This window comes from Gorilla gorilla, chromosome 10 (assembly GCF_029281585.2).
Source record: "Gorilla gorilla gorilla isolate KB3781 chromosome 10, NHGRI_mGorGor1-v2.1_pri, whole genome shotgun sequence".
In the NCBI taxonomy this organism is placed as follows: Eukaryota; Metazoa; Chordata; class Mammalia; order Primates; family Hominidae; genus Gorilla; species Gorilla gorilla.
In genome coordinates this window covers 74,451,395-74,478,502 of record NC_073234.2, presented here as the reverse complement: position 1 = coordinate 74,478,502, position 27,108 = coordinate 74,451,395, and the positions used below count along the sequence as shown (strand labels likewise).

Here is a 27,108-nt window from a genome sequence, read left to right as displayed (position 1 = left end):
AATATAGTAATGACCATAAATATAGTGCAGTTAAGTACTTCAGAGTCCGAAAACTAGACCCTGTCTGGCACGGAGTAAACACTGAATATTCACTTACTGAGTTCAGTAAATATGAATGTACTCAACTTCTTGGTGGAAAATGTTATCCAAACATGATTTTTAATAGGAAAAAATAAGACATAGAAAAAGCCTTGAAAAAAAAACAAGAGACTGTGGTTACCCTCTACTCTTACAGTAGAGACTGTTTGTTACCCATTAATTTATATTCACTCATCCTTTTTTAAACAAATATAACTGACCACCCACTGTGTGTCAAGTACCACATTACCTTCTAGTTGAATCCCTTCACTACATCTTAAGGGGAAAGAAAAGAATAAATGTGTGGGAATATTCTGGGTAAGTTCACATTTCGTTACTAAACATGAAAAGAATTTCAGGATAAGGATCTGGAACTACTGAGTGGTAGTAGCTGGGACTACAGGCACTTGCCACCATGCCTGGGTAATTTTTGCCTTTTTGTAGAGACAGGGTTTCGCCACGTTTCCCACTCTGGTCTCAAGCATGTTTGCTCAAGCAATCCTCTTGCCTCGGGCTCCCAAAGTGCTGGGATTACAGGTATGAGCCACCATGCCCAGCCCATTGCAACCATCTTAATTTATCAAAATACATGTGAAAGATTTAAATGCATTTGAATCACCCTAAGGGTGTTATTCTCAAAATTTCACAAATATTATACAAAGAAAATATCCCTTTTCTCTTTAAGAAATATATATATATGCACTATTAGACCAGCCTGGCCAACACGGTGAAACCTCATCTCTACTAAAAATACAAAAATTAGCCAGGCATGGTGGTGCACACCTGTAATCTCAGCTACTCAGGAGGCTAAGGCCTGAGAATCACTTGAACCTGGGAGGTAGAGGTTGCAGTGAGCCGAGATTGCACCACTGCACTCCGGCCTAGGTAACAGAGCAAGACTGTCTCAAAAAAAACAAAAAAGAAGATATATATATATTCATTGTTCAAAAATCCATGTTAAATGAAATATATGTCAAAAAATAATAATTGAAATTGTAGTCATTTGAAATCTTAGTCATTGATACTATGTTCCACTGTAATAAAACAAAACACATAGGAAAGGATTTCAACAATACCCATACATTGCAAAGTATTTCCTTTCCCACCCAGAATCAACCTGCACTGATTCTACTTATGAACCCAGCCAAGCACAATGTGTTCAGTCCATGCCAATGTCCTGCTGCAGGCATCAGAGGGTAGGTGAGAAGTCAAAGCTGGAACACAATGTCACATGTGGGGAATCCAAATCACTGCCTCTGTAGTCTGAAGACAGCAGCTCTCCGTGATTTACAGCAGGTTTCACAAGATTCCTATAATGCTCTCCTAGTTGGTTTTTTTTTTGTATCTATGTTGGTATTTATTCTCCTAATTATTAAAAATTCTGCAAGAAAGATAGTCTTTACTTTCAGAATGTAAGTGCCTTTGGTGATACCATCCAGAAAACCAGTTGCTTGGTAAGGGACATTCAATGGACCTCCTGACATCTTAAGACCATAATATCCACCCCAAATTAAACTATTCACGAAAGGTGCCATGGATATCAGTTACAGTTTAGTCTTTTTCTTTCCCTTTTAGGGATTTCTCTTTCCCAAGTACAACTCTTAAACATGGCATGAAGAACCAACGGAAGTCCTCCACCACCCAAGGAAAGGTATGAGACCTAACTAAGCTGGCTTCTTTCTCTCCCATTACCCCCAGACACAGTTCTTGATCCAAAGGAACAAGTACTTAACCCAAGCAGGGCCAAAGTGCTTTTACAAAGGCACATATGCCACACAGGTTCTACTTCCTTCTAAAATCAAGCATCATGAGGAAAAGTGTAGGCCTAGAAACCATTCTTCACCACCATGGCTGGGAAAAAATCTGCCAGAGAACAAAGCCTACAAGAAGGAGAGAAGCCAAGAAAGAGAGGCAAAATCCTGGTGTCATCAATGGAGCCCTTGGTTCCAGTTGTACCTAAAGCCAGATCCCTCTCTTGAACTTCCCAGCAATGCAAACCATCCAGCTTCTATTTTGCTTATTTGGGTTTCTGTTCCTTTCAGTAGAAGTAAATGTAGCCATGAAGGTCACACAGCTAGTAAAGAACTAATAAAGTACAAGTAACCAAAAAAATCCATACTTGCCACATACTAAAAAATAAAATGTTCATTTTGTCATTGATTTATTCATTCAACAAATATTCATTGAGTGTTGATTATGAACCACACACTGTTCTAGGCACTGGGGATAAAGCAGTGTACATAACAGACCAAATCTACAGCTTAAATTTTAATGTTAGAGCCATTACTGCATGTTAGCACAAGTACTCCCAAGCTTGGGTCCAAGGGATAGCCTTCAAGGAATCTTGAAGACCCTCAAATATATGTAAAATCTTGTGGTTAGGCATAGTAATGGAAAGCTGCACAAAAAATTTTCTCAGACTCTTAAAGGCACCTATGACCCCAGAAAACATTAAGAAAAACTCTTTAAGCATAAGCATAACTTGGCATCAATATGTCTCAAAATGATTATGGAAATTCTGATCTCTTAACTCTAACACAGAGGTGTGTTCAAAGATAACACACTCTATTCAACAGGCATTTCACAGAAATACTACACGCCTTTACAATACGTTAGGAGGTTAACTCCTTTAATAATCCTTTTTCCTATGAAAACAAAACTAACAGCTAACAACTGGAGTCTGAACCACCTGTATTCTGCCCTTCATTTGAGTGGGTGGTGAACATCTCAGTCTCTACTTTCTGATTCCTTTTGAAGCATATGTTTCATCCCTGCACTTCCTGGACCCAAAAGGAAAGGCATCTCCTCTCATCTGCAAAATAGTTTTCTTCTAAACTGATACTGATCAGATTCCTCTCTGGTTAAAAGGAAAAACAGGAACCAGGGCTGCTGCTTTTCCTTATTCAAAAAATGCCTTCCAGAGATGTCTAAACAGCAGCTAATTTCATTGTAATTATTTTGTCCCTAAACGTCCCCTAAGAATGTGACTCAGTGGCTTATGGTCTGGCTGTTCCTACTTATAGACTCCCAAAAGTAGATTCCTTTTCAATGCAAAACAACTTATTTCTCAACCTTCAGCTATTCTGTGGAATGAAACTGAAGGTTATGTAATCAAATGTACACAATGAATTTTTTTAACCTGCCCAAATAATTCACTGATCCATATTCTCCAGGTACCCACTACCTCACTCTTCCCTATGAAATATCTCCCTAGGAACAGGCAAACTCATTTGACATTTTGGTAAGATTTTACCAATTCTCCCCAAGTGTGTATGACCTTCTATCCGTATCTGCCTTTCTCACTCTCTTTTATAATGTCAGGTTTTAAAGATATTTTGAGTAAAACTTACCCAAAATATTTTCAACTGGTTTTCAGGGGCTTGGCGGGGGTTGGGGGAGTAGTTTAGCAGCTGTTCTTATGGCTTGATGGCCTTGCCAATTTGATGATTTCCAACCAAACCTAATCATGAGAGAGACAAACCTCCATAGTTACCTTATCCTGTTGGGCATGCTATAAATAACGAGCGTAGATTTAATAATAGACTCCCTCTTTCCCACACTCCAATAAAGATTTCAGCTTTTCTTTTTTCAGTTTTCTTAGCTTTGCACATTAAGTCATAATGCCATTCATAATTATAAATTACATGGAAAAATACATCCATTAGAAGACAAACAATTCTTCAACTGTGTGTTGTTTCTGGATTGTACACTAAGAGCTTTGTCACTGAAAGGCCACATCCACGCAAGATGATGGCATCTCCTGCCAGGGGAAGTAAGACTTATCCTAAATCATAAAAGAATAAAATAACTTTTGCAATCTCACTTTGCCCTTGCTTTTGTCTAGTCTGAAGAAGGTCTGTGATGGACACATGACTGAAAGGTTCACTCTGGAAGGAGATTTAGTACTGCCAGTAGAACTACCCCATTCCTTTTTTAGTTTTCTTATAAAGTAATTTTGTGGATAGTTCCTACAGTGAATGGTTGCCTCAAATCCTTATAGCTTTTTTTTTCATAGTGTCCTATATTTCAGTGTTAAATCAGTGAAATGACATCTCATCAGTTACCTGCTTTATTCAATGTTTGAAATGTAAAAAAAGCCATAAAGTGGAGACTCACTATTGTCCCTGTGCCCAACCTTTTTCCTACTTCCCTTCTGCTCAGCACAGCCCGGCTCAGACATTCAGCCTCCCTTCCTTTCACACACCAATCAAAAGCCTCTTCCCTGACTGTCTCGATTCCAAGAACTTGGCAGTCCAGGGCTGTCGCTGGGCCAGTCTCTGCATGAGCATTCCAAGCGTTGCCTAAAGACTTGCTAAGCAGCAGAAGTTTTCTTTAAAGGACTTGGGATTTAAAAACAGGAACAAAAAGGATGTGATAGGAACTGTTTTATTTTCTCTCCCTTAATGTTACATTCCTTTCATGTATGGACATCTTGACTTAGACACATAACTGTGTTTAGTATTTCACCCTTTAACTTCCCTGAATGCTGCTGGAGTTTGAAGAAACAGCTAGACCTGTTTCATTTTTTGTTTGGTTTCATTTATTTATTTATTTTTATAGACAGGATCTCACTATGCTTCCCAGGCTGGTCTCAAACTCCTGGGCACAAGCAATCCTCCTGCCTCAGCCTCCCAAAATGCTGGCATTACAGGCATGAGCCACCACACCTGGTCTGTTCTGTTTTTTTAAACAAACCTTGAAGTTTAAATCCATGTCTCATCTCCTCTCTTGTGTTTTAAGTTACAAAAAAAAAAAAAAAAAAAAAAAACAGAAGGATACTCTAATGACACTCCAAATATCATGACAGACCTGCTGAATTGTAGTCAGATATTTGGAGTGTAGTTTTAAAATGACTGCCTGAAACAAGATGTTTAATTTTGTATAGAACTTATTTCTATTTTCCAAATATGTTTCTTCATCAATAAACACAAAATAAAATCAAGAAAATACCCAGATATGAAACTAATTCAACATTTTCTTCCTATTTGCATCACTGCTGAAGAGGAAACGTTGTTCTGCTTTTCAAAGTATAGAAACCTAGGGCCCGGTGGCCAGGCGCGGTGGCTCACGCCTGTAATCCCAGCACTTTGGGAGGCTGAGGCAGGCGGATCACGAGGTCAGGAGATCGAGACCACCCTGGCAGGCGCCTGTACTCCCAGCTACTCGGGAGGCTGAGGCGGGAGAATGGCATGAACCCGGGGGGCAGAGCCTGCAGTGAGCCGAGATGACGCCACTGCACTCCAGCCTGGGCGATAGCAAGACTCTGTCTCAAAAAAAAAAAAAAAAAAAAAAAATTAGCAGGGCGTGGTGGCGGGTACCTGTAGTCCCAGCTGCTCAGGAGGCTGAGGCAGGAGAATGGCGTGAACCCCGGAGGCAGAGCTTGCAGTGAGCCAAGATCGCACCACTGCACTCCAGCCTGGGCGACAGAGCAAGACTCCGTCTCAAAAAAAAAAAAAAAAAGAAATCTAGGGCCGGGCGTGGTGGCTCAAACCTGTAATCCCAGCACTTTGGGAGGCCAAGGGGCAGATCACTTGAGGCCAGGAGTTCAAGACCAACCTGGCCAACATGGCGAATCCCCGTCTCTACTAAAAATACAAAAAATTAGCTGGGCATGGTGGCACACACCTGTAGTCCCTGCTACTCGGGAGGCTGAGGCAGGAGAATCACTTCATCCCGGGAGGCGGAGGTTGCAGTGAGCCGAGCTCATCCCACTGCACTCTAGCCTGGGCAACAGAGCAAGACTCCATCTCAAAAAAAAAAAAGTAAAGAAATATAGAAAAATAATCCGTTGGCACTAAAATGTGTCATATGATTCAATTCCTGCTAATAAATAGGTTTAGGAAACCTTACGATTTTACCATTTTAAAAAAAACCTAATACGGCCGGATGCGGTGGCTCACGCCTGTAATCCCAAGCACTCTAGGAGGCCGAGGCGGGCAGATCACGAGGACAAGAGATCGAGACCATCCTGGCTAACACAGTGAAACCTCGTCTCTACTAAAAATACAAACAAATTAGCCGAGCGTGGTGGCAGGCGCCTGTACTCCCAGCTACTCGGGAGGCTGAGGCAGGAGAATGGCGTGAACCCGGGAGGCGGAGCTTGCAGTGAGCTGAGATTGCACCACTGCACTCCAGCCTGGGCGACAGAGCGAGACTCCGTCTCAAAAAAAAAAAAAACCTAATACTAATTTTTAAATGTCTAGCTGTACCAGTACAGCTTACAGCTTACAGCTTTCCAAATACTCAAACAGGTATAATGTCATTTCTTAACTCCAAAGGACCACTGAGGAACACAAGAGAAGTGTTATCAGTACTCCCAATATAAAGACGAAGAATTTAATTCAGACGTTAAATGATGTTTTCAATTTCTCAGAATTTCTTCAGGACAGAACAGAATTCAGACCCAAGGGCTTGAGCAGCTCTCTCTGCAAACAACACTGCCTTTAAAAAGCCACTAATCAAACATCTATTTATTCAATGATTTGACTTTAACTTTGAAATTAAATTTGATTTTCTAGATAGTCATGTCATAACCAACCAATGTCTTCAATAGTACAACATGGACCTGAGTTTTAAATACTTAAAACAGAAGAAACAAAAATGAGTTGAAAATACTGACTTTTAAGAATGCAAAAAGCTTACTTTGACTTTTCAAAAAAGTTACATAAAGATCACATTTCAAATATTATGTTAATTATTAATTATAATTCATATTTAGTTGTAGCATAAAATAAATTATATTTGTTTTACTGGGAAATTTTTAATAAAAAGCATTTTAGCAGTAAGATTTTCTAATTTCTGAGATCTAAATTAACAATTCCTTACTTTTAAATTTTAAATTTTAAATTTTGAAAATTTTAAACCCTGCTTATATAACACCTTGCTTTGTGTTCATCTCTATCACAATAATTATTAATTCATGCTTGTTGTGTACACATAAAGAGCCACAATTATTCACAGACACAAGATAAGCTACTTGCATCTAAGCTAAAAGTGGGAATATTCACAAATTTACTGTGAGAAATATTCATAAACATATGCTTTCATGAATGAGATTCATTTATCAAAGTTCTGTGATTCTGAATAATGTGCTTATTTGGGAAGTTTGTTTCAGAAACTCCCCTCCCTTTTTAAATCTCGTAGCAGCATTACTGAGGTATAATTTAGCCACACCAAACTGCTGCCTTCCCTCTTTGACCCCTCACCATTACCCCCATCCTTGATTTCCTTAGAATCCTTTTTTTCATTAGCTGATGTCAAGGTGAAGTTTAGACCAGACCAGAGCATTGAGGCTTTGTGGCATGTAAAAGGACTCGGATAATTCTCCTTTCCATCAGGAAGTGTACGCCACCTGAAAGAGTCCTAAAATAAAGCCCCAGAACAATGAACTGGAAATAAGAATAGTATAAATACCAAAATCATTAAAGGCTTCCAATTTTTATATCCTGCTTGTAAGGACTTAGGAAATGTGGCTTCGTGAAGGTAAAGGGGTGATTTTATTTGGCCACAGTGTACATGTGTTGTCTCCGCCTATCCATCATCCACTGTCCTTCCTCTGGCAACAGAGCCCTACATGAAGAATGGAGAACTGCTCTTCTCCCACTCGTGATGACGTCACCTTTGCCATCAGAGCAGCTGGACCATCATCGAGCCAGCCATTCCAACAGTAATAACCATAGTGTTTTTTTCTGGAGTTTAGGGGAATGAGGCACTCTTTTCAGCTCTGGTGTAAGAGGACAGAGGTAAGGCTGCGGTGGCTAGCAGCCATGCCATAAACAAAAGACCTGCGCAAGGGCAGGACTAATGCTGATGACGACGCAGAATGAAGGAACCCAGGAGATTATGCCAAGATTTCTCAGTTACCTTAATCACAAGGTTCTCTTTTGGGGTGAAAATTGCTTGGGTTGGGTTTTCTCACTTTTGCAACGAAAAAGCACCCTAACTAATAAAACTAAGTGTAATAAACTTAGAAATAAAACTAGTGTCTTCAGTTACACCAGTTCTGTTGAAGGAATGAATTTCAAAATTAAAAATAAAAATAAATTAAAAATTACAAAATAGATACACCAGTTCTTTATCACATCCAGGAATGTGGCACTTTGCAAGCTCTTCTCCACCACCAGGTACTCCAGAATCCCTAGAAATAGCAAACTAGCTCAGACTTCACCATCAAGAATTTATGTTAGCTAAAAAGAAATATTTTCTCACAGAGAAATTTTCAAATAAGAGTTTATAAAGTGGTTTATTCTTCAAAGTGTTTTTTAATGCTTTAATTTTTTAAAAGGTTTTCCAATAATTTGTATACACGTATATACTAAGTTTCCAATAAACAGTAAAATCTCCTTTTATGGCACAACTAAAAGAAGGGTAGGGCCTGAATAATTTTTATTCATTAGGTAAATCTAAGAAGCAGAAATAAAATATACTCTTCATACCTTTTCAATCCCAATGACTTGTGTAAAAATCATTAGTACTTACAAGAGAAGTAAGCATGATAATTTGATTAGTTACTATTTAAAATTTGACAAGATTTTCCTAAACAAATTTATCTGTAAAATGGTTAATTATCCAAACTAGGTAAGTGTTTTTGCCAATTCCTCTAACAGTCACAGAAGTTTAATCAGAATTCTTAGCCAATAGAATGGGACTCTAAGCACAGTAGCTCATGCCTGTAATCCCAGCACTCTGGGAGGCCGAGACGGGTGAATCAGTTGAGGTCAGGAGTTTGAGACCATCCTGGCCAACATGGTGAAACCTCATCTCCACCAAAAATTAGCCAGGCATGGTGGTGCACGCCTCTAGTCCCCAGCTACTCAGGAGGCTGAGGCAGGAGAATCACTTGAACCCGGGAGGCAGAAGTTTCAGTAAGCCAAGATTGTGCCACTGCACTCTAGCCTGGGTGACACGGTAAGACTCAGTCTCAAAAAAAAAGGGAATCTCAGAGAAGTGACAGTAGCACCAGCTGTCCAATGAAAACATGCAAAAGATATTCTAATGGTTCCAAAACAAACACTTGTTTTTAATCTCAAAAAATAAAACTAAATTGTTTCTTTCTATTACTATGTTCTAATCGGGAAGAAATATTAGCAACTAAAATAACATGTTGGTTTTAAAACATTTAAAAAGTTGAAAATTCTAGTCAAGGAAGATATTGTAAATATATGCTAAGCAATTCTAAGGTTATTATTAATGTTGATATAGTTCAGTTGTTTGCATTACATCAAAAGGATAGCATGCATCAAACCAGTAACAAAAGATAAATATAACTACCTGCAATTGAGTAGCGTGCATTATCAAAGTAAGAGAGAAAAAAAAAGTCCAAAACCAAAATAAATAATAGATAAGGCAATATGCCTTTGAACAGCCTACTAAACAAATAACAGCTTAAAAACAGGTGTACTGCGGTCGGCGCGGTGGCTTACACCTGTAATCCCAGCACTTTGAGAGGCTGAGGCGGGTGGATCACGAGGTCAGGAGATCGAGACCATCCTGGCTAACACGGTGAAACCCCACCTCCACTAAAAATACAAAAAATTAGCCGGGCGTGGTGGCACACGCCTGTAGTCCCAGCTACTCGGGAGGCTGAGGCAGGAGAATGGTGTGAACCCAGGAGGCAGAGCTTGCAGTGAGCTGAGATCGCGCCACTGCACTCCAGCCTGGGTGACAGAGCAAGACTCCGTCTCAAAAAAAAAAAAAAAAAGGGTGTACTGCAAAATGATATAAACATAATACAGCAGAACTTTTTAACATCAATGTAATATTAACTTAGCCAAGCTTCCAAAAAGAAACTCATGCTGATTTTTCAGCTATACTACTAATAATATAAATAATAATAGCTTCCATGTATTTAATACTTTAGGTATCTGATGCTATGAGCCTGACACTTACTAAGTGTTTTACATATGTTAGTTGCCATTAACGTCATGGTGATACTACAAACTGGACAATAATCCTGCTTTACAGATAAGGAAACTGAGGTGTTCAGTATTAAATAACTTCTGAAGATCACACCATGAGAGAGTGGAGTCATCATATAAAACCAGGTTTGTCGGAACCAAAAGCCCATGTTAACCATATGCTAAAGCATTTTTCATTCCCTCAACATACTTCTTGAGTATCTACTATGTGACAGTCATCGTGAAAGACCTGAGGACATGATTATTAGCAAAGCCAGACATAGTCACAGCCCTTACAGAGTTTATAGTGGGTGAAACAAACATAATCCAATATTCACAAAAATAGAAGCAAAATTAAAACAATAATTGCGATAAGTTTTGTGAAGGAAAAGAATATGGTGCTATCTGAGTATATAGTAAAGGGGCCTCACATAGTCTGGGAGATCAGGAACAGTTCACTACAGATGAGTCAGAGAGCTGGAAATCCACATAATAAACAGGTGAGAGGTGTGCAGGTAAGATGGGAAATTGACCAGACAGAGGGGAAAGCACATAAAAAGGCTCGGTGGCGAAAGGGAACTCAGAATGTCTGTGTAACTATAAAGGTGAAAAAGGTCACTTTGGGAGGCCAAGTGGGCGGATCACGAGGTCAGGAGATCAAGACCATCCTGGCTAACACGGTGAAACCACAACTCTACTAAAAAATACAAAAAAATTAGCCAGGCATGGTGGCATGCACCTGTAGTCCCAGCTACTGGGGAAGCTGAGGCAGGAGAATTGCTTGAACCCGGGAGGCGGAGGTTGCAGTGAGCCGAGATCACGCCACTGCACTCCAGCCTGGGCGACAGACCGAGAGTCCCTTTCAAAAAAAAAAAAAAAAAGGGCAGTACAAACAAAGCAGAGAGCTAGAGGAAGGAGAAACGACACAAGATGACGTTTGTATCTCAGAAACCTGAAAAGCCTGCAGTAATGCTGGGTGTAATGACATGTTATTCAAATGTGAGCAAACAAAAGAGAAACTTCAAATCTGTATGCTCAGTTTTCAAAACTAATAAAGCCTCAATAGCAGTGGTGACTATCTTAATTCATACATCTTTTCTAGGACTAAAGTGAAACACTAAACAAAGATACTGTCCCTTCAGTGCTTCTGCTGACAAGCTGCTTTTCAGCCCCACTACAGCTGTTTGGTGCAGGCTGCTGTGTATCAATTCCTCCTCTGCCTGCCATTTTCAGCCTTTTTCTATTCCTCCTTTTTACCACTGACTGATTTTTCTAGAGCGAAGTCTGATTATTTCATTCTCCTGCTTCAAAATCCTTCAATAGCTTCCCATCACCTAATAGGGAATACATAATCTGGTGCTTGTCTACCCACCTAGTTTCATCTTTTTAGACCACATACAGTAGAGCCAGCATTTGAGGACATCCGGAGAACTGTTTCATTTCTTGATGCTCTATTATCCCTAGTGATTGACCTCATCTGTATGGTCCAAGATGCCATTTTCCCATGTCCATATTTCAAACAGTTGAATGGGGTAGGGGCAGAGGGAGGGTGGGGGAGGCAGTAAATCCTTCCTTAAAACACCTGACTGCAAAGTATAGCCTGTGGTCACACCTGGCTACAAAGGAGGCTAGAAAATGTGGTCTTTATTCTGGGTACCCACAAACTCAATTACTTCTATTAGTATGGAAGAAGGGAAAAATGAATTTGGAGAAATCACTAGTAGTCTATGATACAAAAACTGAAATTAGCATGCATTTTGTTCAATTAAATATGTTTAAAACTAAATAATGTGGTTATTGTTTAGAATTTATTGGATTAATTATAACTTCCATTTTGAAAAAAATGTGTAATATAAATATTGATCTAATCTTTAGAAAATGTTTATAGAATCACTTCATGGGTATCCATTGCCAAAGAAATGACTGCCTCTCAGAGCTCCTATGTGACAACTTACCCAAACAGTTCTTCATTCAGATTCTCCAATTCTTAAGAAAGTGCTTTTACATTTGCAATGTGATAATACTTTAAAAGACCTTCTGAGAGATTCTTCAGCCACTGAGACTTTTTGAAAGGATCCATTTGGTTTCTCCCCTAACAGATAACAATGACTTCGTTGTACTGACCAGGAAAGGAGGCTCATTCTTCGCATGGGTTTTAAATTGGAACTCAGCTATTAAATCATGACCTGTCAGGTAAATAAAGTAAGAAAGGTAAATAAAAGTCCTTTTCTCATTTATTAATATTCCTGCACATGGATTAGTGTAGTCAGGTTTTTAATAACATTTTCACTGACAGTGAATCTTGATTTGACTTAAAAGGTCACTTAATATTTATCATTCCTAGCCACAAGTATAGGACTCTGAGTACAACAAAATTCCTTTTTTTTTTTTTACCTTCCCTACTACTGTAAAGAACCAGAACTGAAATCATCATCTTTGAAAACATGGTTGAAGTCAAAGATCTACCCGAAATGCAAATGTTTAAGTAGTTATGTCCCCGATATTAGCAATGACCTTGAACACTTTAGCCAAACACAGTAACTGTTCCTTAAATCATTAACTTACTTTGGATTCCTAACGTAACTGTGTTTGGTGATTTGGGTAATAGAATTGTATTTTAAGTCACTATCTTTATTGGTATGATATACTTAAACTGGATTAGTTTGGATGTTATAGAAATGAAACAAAACTCTGATAATACTTGGTATCTTCACCTCAAAATTGCTTTTCTAAAGATATTACATTTTTAAATATCTAGCAAAGAACATTATAGGATGTTAGAACCAGAAGAAATCAAAATATGTGTTTTATTTTTCAAGTTATTTTGTAATTTGTACATATCTATATTTCTCACTTTATTTCTCTGTCCTATATGCAGATAACTCTCAAACAAGTCCTCATTTGTAACACTGCTACCAATGAAGATTCCTAGCATGAGTCAATAATAACACTGGAGAATTTCAAATTCTTGAAGAAATTGGCTAGATATTGTATCTTTTGGAATTGGCTTAAGGCAAAGCTCATTACAACAGACTTAGTCAATAGATATGATATAAATTAACGAGGAACAAAATTCTGCCCATTTGTTCTCCTTAATCTGTGTTTAAATGCTTATCATTTTCCAAACACTTATTCTTGAATTTTAAAAAGAAAATTACAAGGTGTCATATGCCCTATTCTATCTTTCTAAAGTACTATAAATTCCCCAACTACTCGCTGCATTTGTATCAGCAAATTCTTTTTAAATAAACTTTTCTATCAATAGCAGTTAAAGTATAAAATGTCTCCCTGGATGTATAATGTACTACCCACTAAGAGAAAAGGCCCATCTAAATTAAGAAATGGCTTCACAAAATGCTTACAAATTCACTCTTTGAACACGTAAAAACAAACTGAATTTACAGAAATATTAACCCTTCTTTAATGTGGCTATAGCGTGCAAATCATTAAAAAAAAAAGGCTATGTAGGTCAGGTATGGTAGCTCACGCCTGTAATCCCAGCACTTTGGGAGGCCGAGGCAGGCGGATCACTTGAGGCCAGTAGTTTGAGACCTGCCTGGACAACATGGCGAAACCCCATCTCTACTAAAAATACCCAAAAAAATCAGCTGGGCATGGTGGCACGAGCCTGTAGTCGCAGCTACTCCAGAGGCTGAGGCAGGAGAATTGCTTGAACCCAGGAGGCAGAGTTTGCAGTGAGTCAAGATCGTGCCACTGCACTCCAGCCTGGGTGACAGCAGAGTGAGACTCAGTCTCAAAAAAAGGAAAAGGCCATGTACATTACTTTTTCAGAGTGTAAGCTTTACCACATATTGATCTGAGTGTGTAGAGAGATATGACACAACAGATTATTAAAAGACTGATGATGGCAAGATTTAATGACACCATAAACCCAGTGACAACTCCCATCCATTTTAAAAGAATTGCCCATGGATCTCAAGGTATTTAAGAAATACGAGACATTATATTGACTTTTTTCCAGAGAGGAACTGATGTTAACAGCTACTTAGAGATTTTAAAATAAAATACGTATATGGTAATGCAACAAATATTTATTAATATTTATGGAGCCAAGCGCTTGAGATATTCAGTGGCAAAACAAAAAGATCCCTGCCTTCAAAGAACTTACAGTCTATCAGGGTAGACAGATGATACACAATGGATACAATAGATAATAAATTATATTGTATGTAATAAGATTATATGGAGGAAGGAAAGGTAACACAGGGTAAAGCACATAGGAAAGACCAAGGTGAAATGCTAAACATAGCATTACGATATGACCCAGAAATTCCATTGCTAAGTATATACCTAAAAGAATTTTTTAAAATATATATCTATACAAAATCTTGTACATAAATATTCACAGCTGCATTATTCATAGTAGCCAAAAAGTGGAAACAATCCAAATGCCTATCAACTGATGAATGGATAAACACAATGGGTCATATGTCTACAATGGAATAGTATTCTCAATAAACAGGAATGAAGTACTAACATGTGCTGCAACATGGATGAACCTTGAAAACATTAAGTAAAACAAGCCAGACACACAAAAGGACAGATGAATATTGCATGTTTTCACTTATACGTGGTACCTAGAATAGGCAAATTCATAGAGACAGAAAGTAGACTAGAGGTTACCAGGGGCTGGGGTAAGGAGAGAATGGGAATTTATTTTCTAAAGGATACAGAGTTTCTGTTTGGGATAGTAAAAAAAAGTTCTGGAAATGCAAAGCAGTGATGGTTGCTCAACATTGTGACTGTCCTTAATATCATTGAATTATATCTTTTTAAACGGTCAAAATGATAAATTTTATGTATATTTTATCACAATTTACTTTAAAAGGCACTAAAATCTGACTATTAAGATGCCTACTAAGCAGTGAAATCCAGCTCACACCCAGCATCTTTGTTCTCTTTCTCCCATACCACACTGCCCCAGCAGCAGGCAGAAGTCGGAGCCCTGCTCACAGTGATTTCCCCGGTAGCCAGATCTGGGCATTGCCACTTGCCGTCATGGATATAAATGATTAATCCTGATCCAAGGGGGCCAAATTCTTTCACCTCATAATCTGAAGTTTAACAAGAGGGACACTGAATACAGAAATTGCTCGATTCAAGTCATGTAAATGATGGGACCCAAAGAGTAGGTCCTGCTATTGAGATTCCCAAAGCAGCCCTAGGTTCCTGCCTCTCCTGATGCTCAGTTGTTGAGCTCATCATTTTATTTCTTGGAGCTCCTCCAGTATTCTCACAGTAAATTTCCTTCTTTCCGTAAGCTAGTCAGAGATGGTTTCTGTTCCTCACCAACAAAGAACGTTACTTCTAACACAGTTTTTCAATTCTTAAACTTCATCCATGTGGGCAAAGTGATATCCAAGTATCCCCTGCTTTCCAAATCTTTAGAGCTTTTGAGATCAAATAGTAAGAATGAGGATAGCAAGGGATGCCTATAAATTATTTTCAAGAGTTCCAGGGCAATTCACTACAAGGTTTGCAAATAATTTAATTAAATGTGAGCTGCAACTTGAGTTGGTAAGTACTCTATTCTCTGAAATTTTTACAAATAATACACTTTGATTTGCCATTAGAAAATTAACAACTTTTAAACCAGTTTTGTTTTGGGTTTTTGTCAGGTTTTGTTTGCTTATCTGGTCATTTGAGCTCTCATCTTTAGTTCTGATGATCCATGTAAGTTCCCTACATAATGTGAAGAATCCTCTTTTCCTTAGTGATTATTTCATAATTAGTCATTACAGGATCTCAGAGAGCTAGAGAACTAGAAATTACTTCACTAAAAATCTAAGTTTTCTCTAGGACTCTGTCGAGGAAATCTCTGGGATAATCAATATATAATAAAAGTCCAGCATTTTGTAATCTGCACAAAGAAATTTTTATGATGATATTTGTACAGTGACTCAAACATCTCAGTAATAGATAGAACCTCATTAACACATAGTTGAATTCTAAGAATTCAGATTACGGTTTGTTCACTTCCTTTAGTCCTCCCTGCATTCATGGGAATCTATCTATGGCTTTTTTAACATGTTAAAACCCCAAAAGGAAAGAGAGCATGATGGACTCCATATATACCAGAAGGGTATTCTATACCAAGTGGGAGACTCATGTATGTGTGTGCTATATTAAGAACTATTCTTAATAGTTCATTAAAATAGTTCTTAATAGTTCTTAATATCCAATGAAAAGTTGTCCACATTGCCAATGTTTCCAGGCATTTATAAAATTCTAATTACGTTCATGATTCATGAAGAAAAACTACTACGAAATACTAGGGATGGAAAGAAATACAGGGAAAGGAGGTAAAAATATAATAGCCAAAGGCACTGGGTACGTTGCATAAATTTCTCCCAAGCAACTGCCAAGTTTCTTCCTGACTGGGCTTTATAGTCCTAGCCTCATTATCTCAGGTCTCAGTAAATTCACCGTATGTGACAAGGATGGAATGCCATCTTATTCTCAGAGGATCTGAACCAAGCTTAAACCTTATGGAAAATAAGCATAAAATAGGTTCTCAGATTATTTCTTCTGTCTTTGCATATCTCAACAATATTGAATTGTTTGCTTTAGTTTTTTGGAGCTATTTAAATGGACAGTAAAATTTTACCAATTTTTTAAATGAAAGAAAAAAGTACCAAGAATACATAATCAATCATGGGCATAGATTTGAGACAAACATCCATTCTAATGATCCTTCCAAGTTCAGCCACCTCCTCCTTGAAGCTCCCTCCAGGTCATCCCAATCAGGAGAGAAAGAATCTGACTCTTCTGACTTTCTGTGGTACTGTTTTAATCATCTTTTGGGCATTTGGAAAAAAAAAAATTGCCTGACATTGCAGTTACTCAATGCCAGTGTTATCTCCATTGCTAAAAAATTACTACAATAATTGCACAAATATTTATTAAACACCTACTATATACTAGCAATTTTGTCAGGTGCTGAGCATACAGGATTAAGAAGACAGTATCCATTCCTGACCTTGCAACATTTGCAACACTGAGAGCAAAAAAAGTGTCAAATGCCTTGATGTCTCCCACAGATCCTAGCCAAGAGTCCATACTACAATTCGCAAAGGAAGATTAAGTTTTTCAGATAACAATTAAAGTAACAAATTAATTAATCCATTGAGATAATAATTAAAAACAGCTTAATATCTGGCATCTCTTTACACATATTCCCCAGCACATAGAAAGGGCTCAAGAAATATCTACTGAATGAATTAATGAGTCATTCTGAAGCATGCTTCAGCATAAACCACATCTCCAGGATAGTCACATGTGTCTTAATATGGACACATTTTCAATTGTATGATTAAAGTTTTGTCTAAAGAACCTGATATTTTAACTTATTCTTAATTCAAGGTTGGAAATCTTTGGATAGGTTGGTATAAACTATATAATAGCTACTGGTAACCCATTATTGATTTGAATTTTGAGAGAGCTAATCCATCTATTTCAAAGATAGTCAATAAAAACAGTTGATTAAATTTCAATTACACACACACACACAAATCTCCTCAAAAACTAACACTATAGAAGTTGACTCAAGCAATAAAAGTTTCATAGTGAGTACTAGGATTACTAAAATGAACAAGTCAGCCATGCTAAAATGCATACTTCTTAACACGTGTCAGTAGACTTCTAAAATAAAGACTATCAATACTCTTCAACTTACAATGGGGTAACATCCCAATAAACCCACTGTAAGTTGAAAATATTCTTAGTCAAAAATTCATTTAATACACCTAGCCTACCAAACAACATAGCTTAGCCTAACCTTCTTTACGTGTTCTTAGAACACTTACATTAGCCTACACTGGGCAAATACAAAGCCTATTTTGTAATAAAAGTGTTGAATATCTCATGTAATTTATTGAATACTATACTGAAAGTTGAAAACAGAATGGTTATTTGAGTACTCTAATATGGTTTCTACTGAATGAGTATTACTTTTGCACCATCATCAAGTTGAAAAATTGTAAATCAAACCATCAAACCATTGTAAATTGGTTATCATCTGTATACATTTACTACATGAGTTAAATCAACCAACTTAATTGCTCAGCATTACTGGTCAGACAAACATTTTTTCCACAATACACTTTAAAATATTAATAATAACCAGGGAAAAAAAATTTCATGGTAATTATATGACTGTCTATTTCAGTAATAACAGTTTCTCAGTTTGTGGTTTTCTTCCACTGACCATAACTAGGAAAATAATTTATTTATGCTTTTTAATGTAAATATTGTTGATTAACAGTAATAAGAAATTGAAGAGTCCTTAAAAACCATTTTAGTTAACTTTCCTGGCTATAAAAGTAATAGATGTTTAATTTAAAACCATACATAAAACTGGGAAATACAGAAGAAATAAAAATTGAAATTAAAATCATCTACATACTCACCATAAAGGGTCAACCACTGCTAATATGCTGTTCTATTTTCCATATATATTGTTCTGAATATTTTTTATTAAAATTGTGGTTTTCTAAAGCTATATATTTTTAAACATTCCCATCGAAGTCATCATGGGAGTAGAAACGTGACACCAAAAAATGCCATCAATACATTCAAAAGGCACAGTTTTATTCATTAAATAAGTGAATGGGCTGGGCGCAGTGGCTCACACCTGTAATCCCAACACTTTGGGAAGCCAAGGCAGGTAGATCACCTGAGGTTAGGAGTTTGAGACCAGCCTGGCCAACATGGCAACACCCTCTCTCTACTAAAAATACAGTAAATTAGCCGAATGTGGTGGTGCACACCTGCAGTCCCAGCTACTCCGAAAATTGAGGCACAGGAATCGCTTGAACCCAGGAGGCAGAGGTTGCAGTGAGCCAAGATCACGCCACTGCACTCCAACCTGGACAACAGAGCAAGACCCTGTCTCTGAAGAAAATTAAAAAATAAAAATAAGTGAATGAACAAATGAACGATCATTAAAATTTCATGTCTGATTATAACGCAGTGATCTATTACCAAGTTCTGATACTTTAAAAACCATAAAATTCACTGTCATTATAGCATAAATCGGTCATAAAAGTCCACTGTTACTTCTTTTATATTTATATATGAAGACCCTCTGCCTGGAATTTAAGTTTTAAAGTTTGAGTCTATAGTATTCTGTCTATATTCTCTAAGTTATCTACATACTATCTGCATGAGAACAGTTACAAAAAAAAAAAGTGTCATTGTGAAAAGCGCTACCTGTGCACAAAGAAAATGGCTCTGTTCCACCTAGAATAAAGCCAAGCCGTTACCTCTGAATTCTCTTCTATCAAAGCCAAGCCATCAGGGCTCTTGACGAGGGGTGGTTGTTTACTTGACTGAGCTCTCATTGCCAGAGGGGGCTGAAAAGCTGTTATGGTATTTATAGAATGACTTTTAGGTTTAAGAAATAGTCACCCTTTCAGCTTAAAATATACTTTATGTTCACCACTTCAGAAACTCTCTTTGTACTTAATTTCAAGTTCCACAACATCACACTTCTAACACTTAGACTTTCCAAAACAACTCAGTATTCAAGCTTCTGTCATCTTCTTCCTCCACAGTGAACACACATGCAAATGTCCGATGGACTTTTAGATATATTTATCACATTATCATATGCCTTAGCCAAAACAAAGCTAAGCTTATATGCCTGGTTATGGCAGGAAACAACAGCCATCATTTGGAAGAGTTCTGTTTGGAAGATACTAAACATCTTATACAAAAATAAAAGTTAACTATAACCATTCCAAGCTTCATGTACAAACTCCCCACTGATCAAAAAGTCCTATTGAGGCTGGGTGTCATGGCTCACACCTGTAATCCTAGAACTTTGGGAGGCTGAGGTGGAGGGATTGCTTGAGCCCAGGAGTTCAGGGTTACAGTGAGCTGTGGTCAAGCCTCAAGAAAAAAAAAAAAAAGTCCTATTGAGGAAAATATTTTTAAAACTATAATAAGAACAGCATAATTAAATAAGATAATAAATCAAATCTACAACTATTTAAACATCAAAATGTTTAGCAGGAAAAAAGATCAGGAAGAGAAATTTGAGGGACTGTAATTGGGAATAGTAAAATGTAAACTGTTACACAGTCTCATTCATCTAAGGAATTAAGTCAGAATTATAAACTGTGTGACCCCCTCCCCATCACCCTACCAGACATCCATCCCTGAACATGGAAACAAAGGAATGGAAAAGTTAATTGCATTGGCCAAAATCAAGCAGGAAGTAAAAATAAGGGCTCCAATCCTCTGTCACTCTGACTAAGAGACTATGATGATGATGCTTATGATGCTTTGAAGTCAGCGCATCAATTGGTAGTCACCTGATAGTTACTGAGACCTTAACTACTAGGTGTTGGTTCTGAGGCAATCCTGAGAAGAAACCTCAAGGCAAAGGTAGCTATCACTTAAACACACATATACAGACGTACACACACATACACACATACACACTTCTCATTTACGAACCCCTCAACCATGCCGAGAACAGCCAAGGAAGGACCGATGCACCTTACACTGATTCTACTATCCCACTATCCCAAGAATTCTGCTATGCTCAGTCCCTACTCTGTGGTACCTGCCCATTGGTCAAGTTGACATACACAGAAATGTGAATATCTGTTGTCATCAGATGTGGCAGCAACAAGAAAGACAAATCCTAGTATAGAAAAAATGGAAGGAGGAGAAAGGGACAATCAACACTACATTTGAAAGTGGACAGCACATCCTAAGACTCCCTCCTTCACCTTTAAAAGAGACACAAAAACTATAACCTTAAGACATGCCAGTAGAAAATAAAAAGTTTATTTAAAATATATTCACCATCTTCGTCCAATAGGATTTAAAGCAATTGTCCATAAGTCAATACAAGTTTCTTAAATTGATTCTTTAGATGAAAATTTAAATTAGGAAATACAAAGCAGGACCCTTTGCACTTACACAGAGAAAAGAACAATAACTGTAACTCGGCTTGCAACAATTCAAGATTCAGAAACATCTAGTAAATACAGGTAAAGGATAATAGGGGAAAAAAAGGAGAAATGCCAATCTTTGCAACTAGGGCATTCAAATTTTGCACAAACAGACTGATAAATCAACCTGAGAAGCTGGGTCACTAAGCCTAAGAAAATCCTCCCACATCTCCAATCAGAGGGGCCTCCAAGAGAGGTCTGGTAAACTCAAATATAGTGAAACTCCATGACTTTTCCAGCTGAAAAATTCATTACCTTATGGCAAAAATTCCCAGCAACTACACAATAACAATGTATATCATCCAAAACTTATTTACATGCTAAACATTGAAATCAAACAAGATTTATTTGCAAATAAAGGTCTATTCATGATCTTGAAATACTGTGTAAACTCAGTTCTCATTAAACACCTTGCTAAGCTGACTTTGAAAAAACATCATGCTACTAGCCATCATGCATGGCTGAAGAGCTAAAATGGAAATCAAAAACTTTTAGTCTAATTTTTAGCTCCCCCGTTGCGTTTTTAATATGACAGTGGAATAAATTGTCACTAAATATATACAGTGTCAATGTCTCCAATCTGATTCACTTTAACAATTCATATGCCTTTGAAGAAAATGTGCAATTTGACATGCAAAAATATAAGCATAATGTAGATTTTCCTAGCAATTTTCTAAAAAAGAAATCTTTTCTTTCTGTCTCTATCATTTGCTTTTATAACACCTCCAGGGGGATGGGCAACAGCATCTTCTCTCCTTCTTAGTTTTCAGGAAGACATACTGACATGAAAAAAGAATAAACGATAGGAACAAGGCCATATGGCTAATTAGCAGCAGACCTGGAACAACAGACCTCCAACTAACAGAAGAGAAAGAAAATTCAACTAGAGAGATGCACTCTGTCTTTGAAGCAGAAAGTGTACAAATAATGACCCCACAACAAGACAATGAGAAATCACAACTACCACTCAGCTTTGGTTTCATAGCCCTAAAACCAACTTGCAAAATAAAATATCTACCAATTGTACTCTGAGGTAAAAAATAGGGAGTGCTACCCCTACATGTACCTAGATAAGATTTCACGTGGCACAGACATATGTTCCCATGAGTTTTATAATTCCTAAAAATCTGAGCCCAATGTGATTCCACAGCCTTAAGAAAGTACTAAAACCAAGCATGACCGACCATTAAAAAACTGCAATGTCACAGACAGAAAGCAGAGGGAACAAAATCATGAATCAGTCTGACTTCTCAGGATAAAAGCATCAGATGTTATATTCCATGGCCTTAATTAAGCCATTATGAAATTAAATGGGATTATTTCTCAATAGCTGAAACTGTTTCACCCCGAATTTTAGGAAATTATTTTATTTATGGAATCCCCAACCTTGAAAACCACCCACATGTTAATAAAAATCGATGAGATGAGTGCAAAATACATCAGTTTAAATTAGGATAAAGTAGCTTGGTTTACTTATCAAAGCCAAAAGTCAGTTTTAGCATCTTATCTAACAACTGCCACAGAAATACATACTCTGATGGCTGGAGGTACAGAGTAGAGGACCGCAAGGAGCCGTGGGCAAACCTACATCCCTGGGCACAAGAGCCACATAGTTTTGTTGAGATGGAAGACTTATGGTCAGGAAAATAAATTCACTTCTTTCTTCCTAAGTTTCCTCTTCTCTCTTATATGAATTTTAAATTTAATATTTAGAAGAATAGCAAATGAACAGCATGGTTTCTTTAGAAATTAAATGAGCCTTTTTCAATGACGTGCCAGATGCTTTCTGAAAGCAACTTTCAAGTGTTTGCAACATTATTTGCATATCCCACATACAGCAGAATTTGGAAATGTTCATTAATAAGATAATGATTTCAGGTTTAATTTTTTGATATTCCCAATTTTTTATTATAAAAAAATTAACGCTTTCTGCACTGCCCTGTTTTCAAAGTAGAAAGCTGCTATATTTTTATGCATCATAAAAATTTGATGCACATTTGTCAAATGAGATTTCATAGCACCTTTTTTTTTAGACAGGGGCTCTCTCTGTCACCCAGGCTGGAGTGCAATGGTGTGATTGTTGCTCCCTGCAGCCTTGACCTCCCAAGCTCAAGTGACCATCCCACCTCAGCCTCCCAAGTGGCTGAGAACAGCTGGGACCACAGGCGTGCACCACCACACCTGGCTAATTTTTTATATTTTTTGTGCAGACAGGGTCTCCGTCTGTTGCCCAGGCTGGATCACGGCATTCTTAATTTTACAGTTTGTGTTATTCTATAAAGAGATTCACTTCACCCAGGACCCATTTAAGTCCTAGGCTCGCCATGCTTCCCTTGAGTATCCTTTGGACACTATTCCAGTGAAGGCCAGGAAACTGCACCAGGGCACATCAGCAATGACTTTTACTACAACTGTCCTTTGAAAAGATGTTCAGAAGCAAGTACCAGGAGGGAGGCATGGTCATATCCAACCTCTGACTTCTGAAGTACTACAAAGTTATCTGAAACTCTGAGCAGTCTATCTCAGAAAAAGAATATCCAATCAAAGCACCAGGTTTCACCAATAGCAGCATTTCTTTTTGTTTTGTTTTGTTTGTTTTTTTGAGGCAGAGTCTCACTCTGTCCCCCAGGCTGGAGTGCAGTGGCGTGATCTCAGCTCACTGCAACCTCCGCCTCCCAGGTTCAAGTGATTCTCCTGCCTCAGCCTCCCGAGTAGCTGGGACTACAGGCGTCCGCCACCACGCCCAGCTAATTTTTGTATTTTTAATAGAGATGGGGTTTCCCCATGTTGGCCAGGCTGGTCTCAAACTCCTGACCTCAAGTGATCTGCCCCCGTCGGCCTCCCAAAGTGCTGGGATTACAGGCATGAGCCACTGTGCCCAGCCCAATAGCAGCATTTCTAAAGACCCTTCTTCACCTTAGAATCTAGCAGCACGAAGGCTTTGTCATATTAACTTCAACAAGACTCAGTTCGTTAACAGAAAAATAATATATTGCACAAATGCATACTAAGGAAGCTCAACCTTCAAAACACCAACAAAAAAGTTGAATACAAATCAGAAATGTTTACACAAATGTATATTGTACATTAAAGGTTATTCTAGCTTATTTTTCTCAAGGTTTAAAGATTATTATGTATAACCAAAAAAAGCACTCTTGGCTGGGAATCTGGAGACAGGGTTAGAGTTCCAGGTTTTGGCATTAATGCCCTCTGTTTCCTGGGTTAGTCACTTCATTTCTCTTAACCTCAATTCCTAATCTCTAAAATGATCAGGGTCGACTCCACAACTGTCAAACTTGTAGCTTCCTGATATGCCATCTATATAGTCCTTCTGGTATTTGTTTTATAAGTTATCCATAAGCATACATTTGCTGAATTAGACACTAAAAATAAAAGTTCTTTTCTTTGTCTAGGTTTTATACTCTATTCCTAGTCCTTGTTATTATTTTGTCCACAAATACAACTATGGCTCACCGTCACCAAGGCAATGATAATTACTACAATAGCTAACACATCAGTGCTTATAATGTGCCAGGTACCATGCTACTCACTTTACATATATTAATCTCTTCTTCCTCACCACAACCCTATGAGGTAGAAACCATGCTTATTCCCATTTGTAGAACTGAGGAGACTGGGGCACAGAGAGTTTATGTAACTTTCCCAAGGTCATAAGGTTTACAAGTGGAAGCGCCAGAATTCAAACCCCAAGTATTCTGTTCATGGAACCCCCTCTGCTTAACTACTACATCACACACACACACACCTGGAGAGTCTACGGAGGGTGAAGAGCAGCAGAGTCCACCTGCAAAATGTTGCTGGGGGCCCAGAAACTGAACTTGTATCATGAATGATCTCAAAAACAGTGGTAGCTCATGATTCACAAACCCAGCAGAAGCGCTTGGCACTAACGTGTTTTTCCTACCACGCTTTAGTTGCATAAGAAAGTAACACTGATGGAAAAGGGATTGAATTAAATCTACCTCCCTTCTTTCACTCATTAGGGGGAATGCACAAGTAACAGGAACTGTGGAAGTACTGGTGACTTCCACGTCCCAGTGTTTGGTAGGCAGCAGTCCGTTATAACACAGCACGAAGTCACTGTCCCGGGTCGTTGCAGGTTAAGTCATCTGCCCCAAAGCCTAACAGCTGAAAACAGTAGCCAGACAGGAGTGGAAACACCAGTTCCACAGCCTGAAATGTAGGGCGGGGGGACCTAAGTGTTGAAACAATGAGGTAACAAAAAATTTCCTGTGCATCAAAATATACTGCAGCGTGCAATTAAACTGCACACTGCTATTCCCAATCAGAACAGAGAAAACAAGGAAGTCCTATTTAACCATTTGGCACACTGTTTTATATATAAATATATAAATATATATTCTACATAAAATATATAAATATATATTCTACATAAAACATATAAATATATATTCTACATAAAACATATAAATATATATTCTACATAAAATATATAAATATATATTCTACATAAAATATATAAATATATATTCTACATAAAATATATAAATATATATTATACATAAAATATATAAATATATATTATACATAAAATATATAAATATATATTATACATAAAATATATAAATATATATTATACATAAAATATATAAATATATTAATATATATTTCCCTCATTCATAAACATAAATATATACATATATGTGTATATATATATATATTTTTTTTCCCCATCCAACTCGAATCTCAAGAACTCTTCACTTGGCTAAATTCCAAGAGAGGCTCAGCATTTCAGTGGGCCAAGGCCTGGGAAGGGGAGATAGCAGGTCTGAGTTCTAGAACCCAGGAAGCCCTCAGAGACGTCCAAGGGCCACAGCGCTGCAGATGCCGCTAGGGCTGCCCAGGCCAGTGGGGCTAGTCCTCGTTCGGCAAGGCCAAAAGGAAACTGCTCCAGCGAAGAGGGGACGGTGAGCTCCTCCCGCAGGACAACGCCACACTTTGGCTCACCACATCGCTTGAGTTTCATGTCCAAGGCCACGGACTTTTATCGACTGCTCTTTCAAACCCGGCACTGAGAGACCAGGGGCTGAGGACGGTAGCGAGAAACGGTGGAAAAGGGGCGTATTTTGTTTTACCTTCCAGGGAAAACAAGCACACATTTTAATCAAAACAACCCAGGGAGAAGCCAGCGAAGACCTCTTCGCCGGGCCCGTCTCCGGGCTTCTGAATCACTTCCTCCTTTCTGATGTGTCTCTGAGCTTGAGATTACGAAGTTGCTGAGAAAGTCTTGCCTCTCAGGGCAGCTTCCTGCGAGCGGGCGAGCGAGAGAGCGGAGCGCACGGCGCTGTCCGCGGGCGCCGACCCTGCCCGGCCGGGCCACCTCGCGCTGCAGCGGGAGGACCGCGCAGCGGAGGAGGGACAGGGACGGGTTCCCAGGACCCGGAGCGCGAGCGCTGCCCAGCCCTCGTCTCCCGCTTACCCCAAGGTGCTGATGAAGCCGTTGACCGAGCCCTCCGCGTACAGGGACACGATGTCCCCTATGTAGAGGAAGCTGGACATTTTCTCAGTCATGCTGCTTCATGTTCCACAGTGGACGTCCCTCCTCTTCCCTGCGCCCTCGCCGCCCTCTCTCCAGGGAGCCGCCGCGGCAGAAGCGGATCGGAGCGCGGGACTACAGCGGCCAAGAGCCGCGGCGGAGGGCACGGCCCGAGCCACTGAGCGTCGCGGCTCAGCCGTGCGTGCGCGCCGGGGAAGCCAGACCCGGGCCAAGCCGCAGCTGCGGACACCCCGCGAAGAGCGCAGCCCAGGCGCCCAGAGAAGCCGCAGCCGCCGCCGCCTCCCCGGCAGGTTTCCTGTTCCTTTCTGAAGTTTTCTCTCCAACACCTTTGCTCCTCCTCCTCCTCCTTCCCTCTCCGCTCCGCACTCCGTGTCCACTCCCTGCTCTGCGACCCGCTGCGGCCGTCACAGCCGCCCGGCGGGAGCTGGAAGTGGCCGAGCCCCCTCGGTCCCCTCGGGGGAATTTTTGGACCAGGTGTCGGTGCCCATTGGGCGAGGGGGAGGAGAGGAGCCCTGGAGAGGTGGGGGGGCGGCCAATCAGGGAGCAGCGGCCGGGGGCGGAGTTGTGCCGGGGCGGGGCGACCCTCGGGAGGCCGGGCCACCCGGGAAGC

The 27,108-nt window shown here is 39.0% G+C and overlaps 1 protein-coding gene across 1 annotated transcript in view; it reads right to left on the bottom strand.

Annotated features, from left to right (window-relative positions):
* The window catches only part of ITPR2 (inositol 1,4,5-trisphosphate receptor type 2), a 499,301-nt gene extending 472,400 nt beyond the window's left edge, over positions 1-26,901 (bottom strand). The window contains exon 1 of the mRNA XM_031000671.3: positions 26,421-26,901. Within this exon, the coding sequence (XP_030856531.1) occupies positions 26,421-26,512 (92 nt within the window). The 5' untranslated portion in view covers positions 26,513-26,901. The remainder of the gene's footprint in view (positions 1-26,420) is intronic.
* Positions 26,902-27,108: the final 207 nt, after the last annotated feature.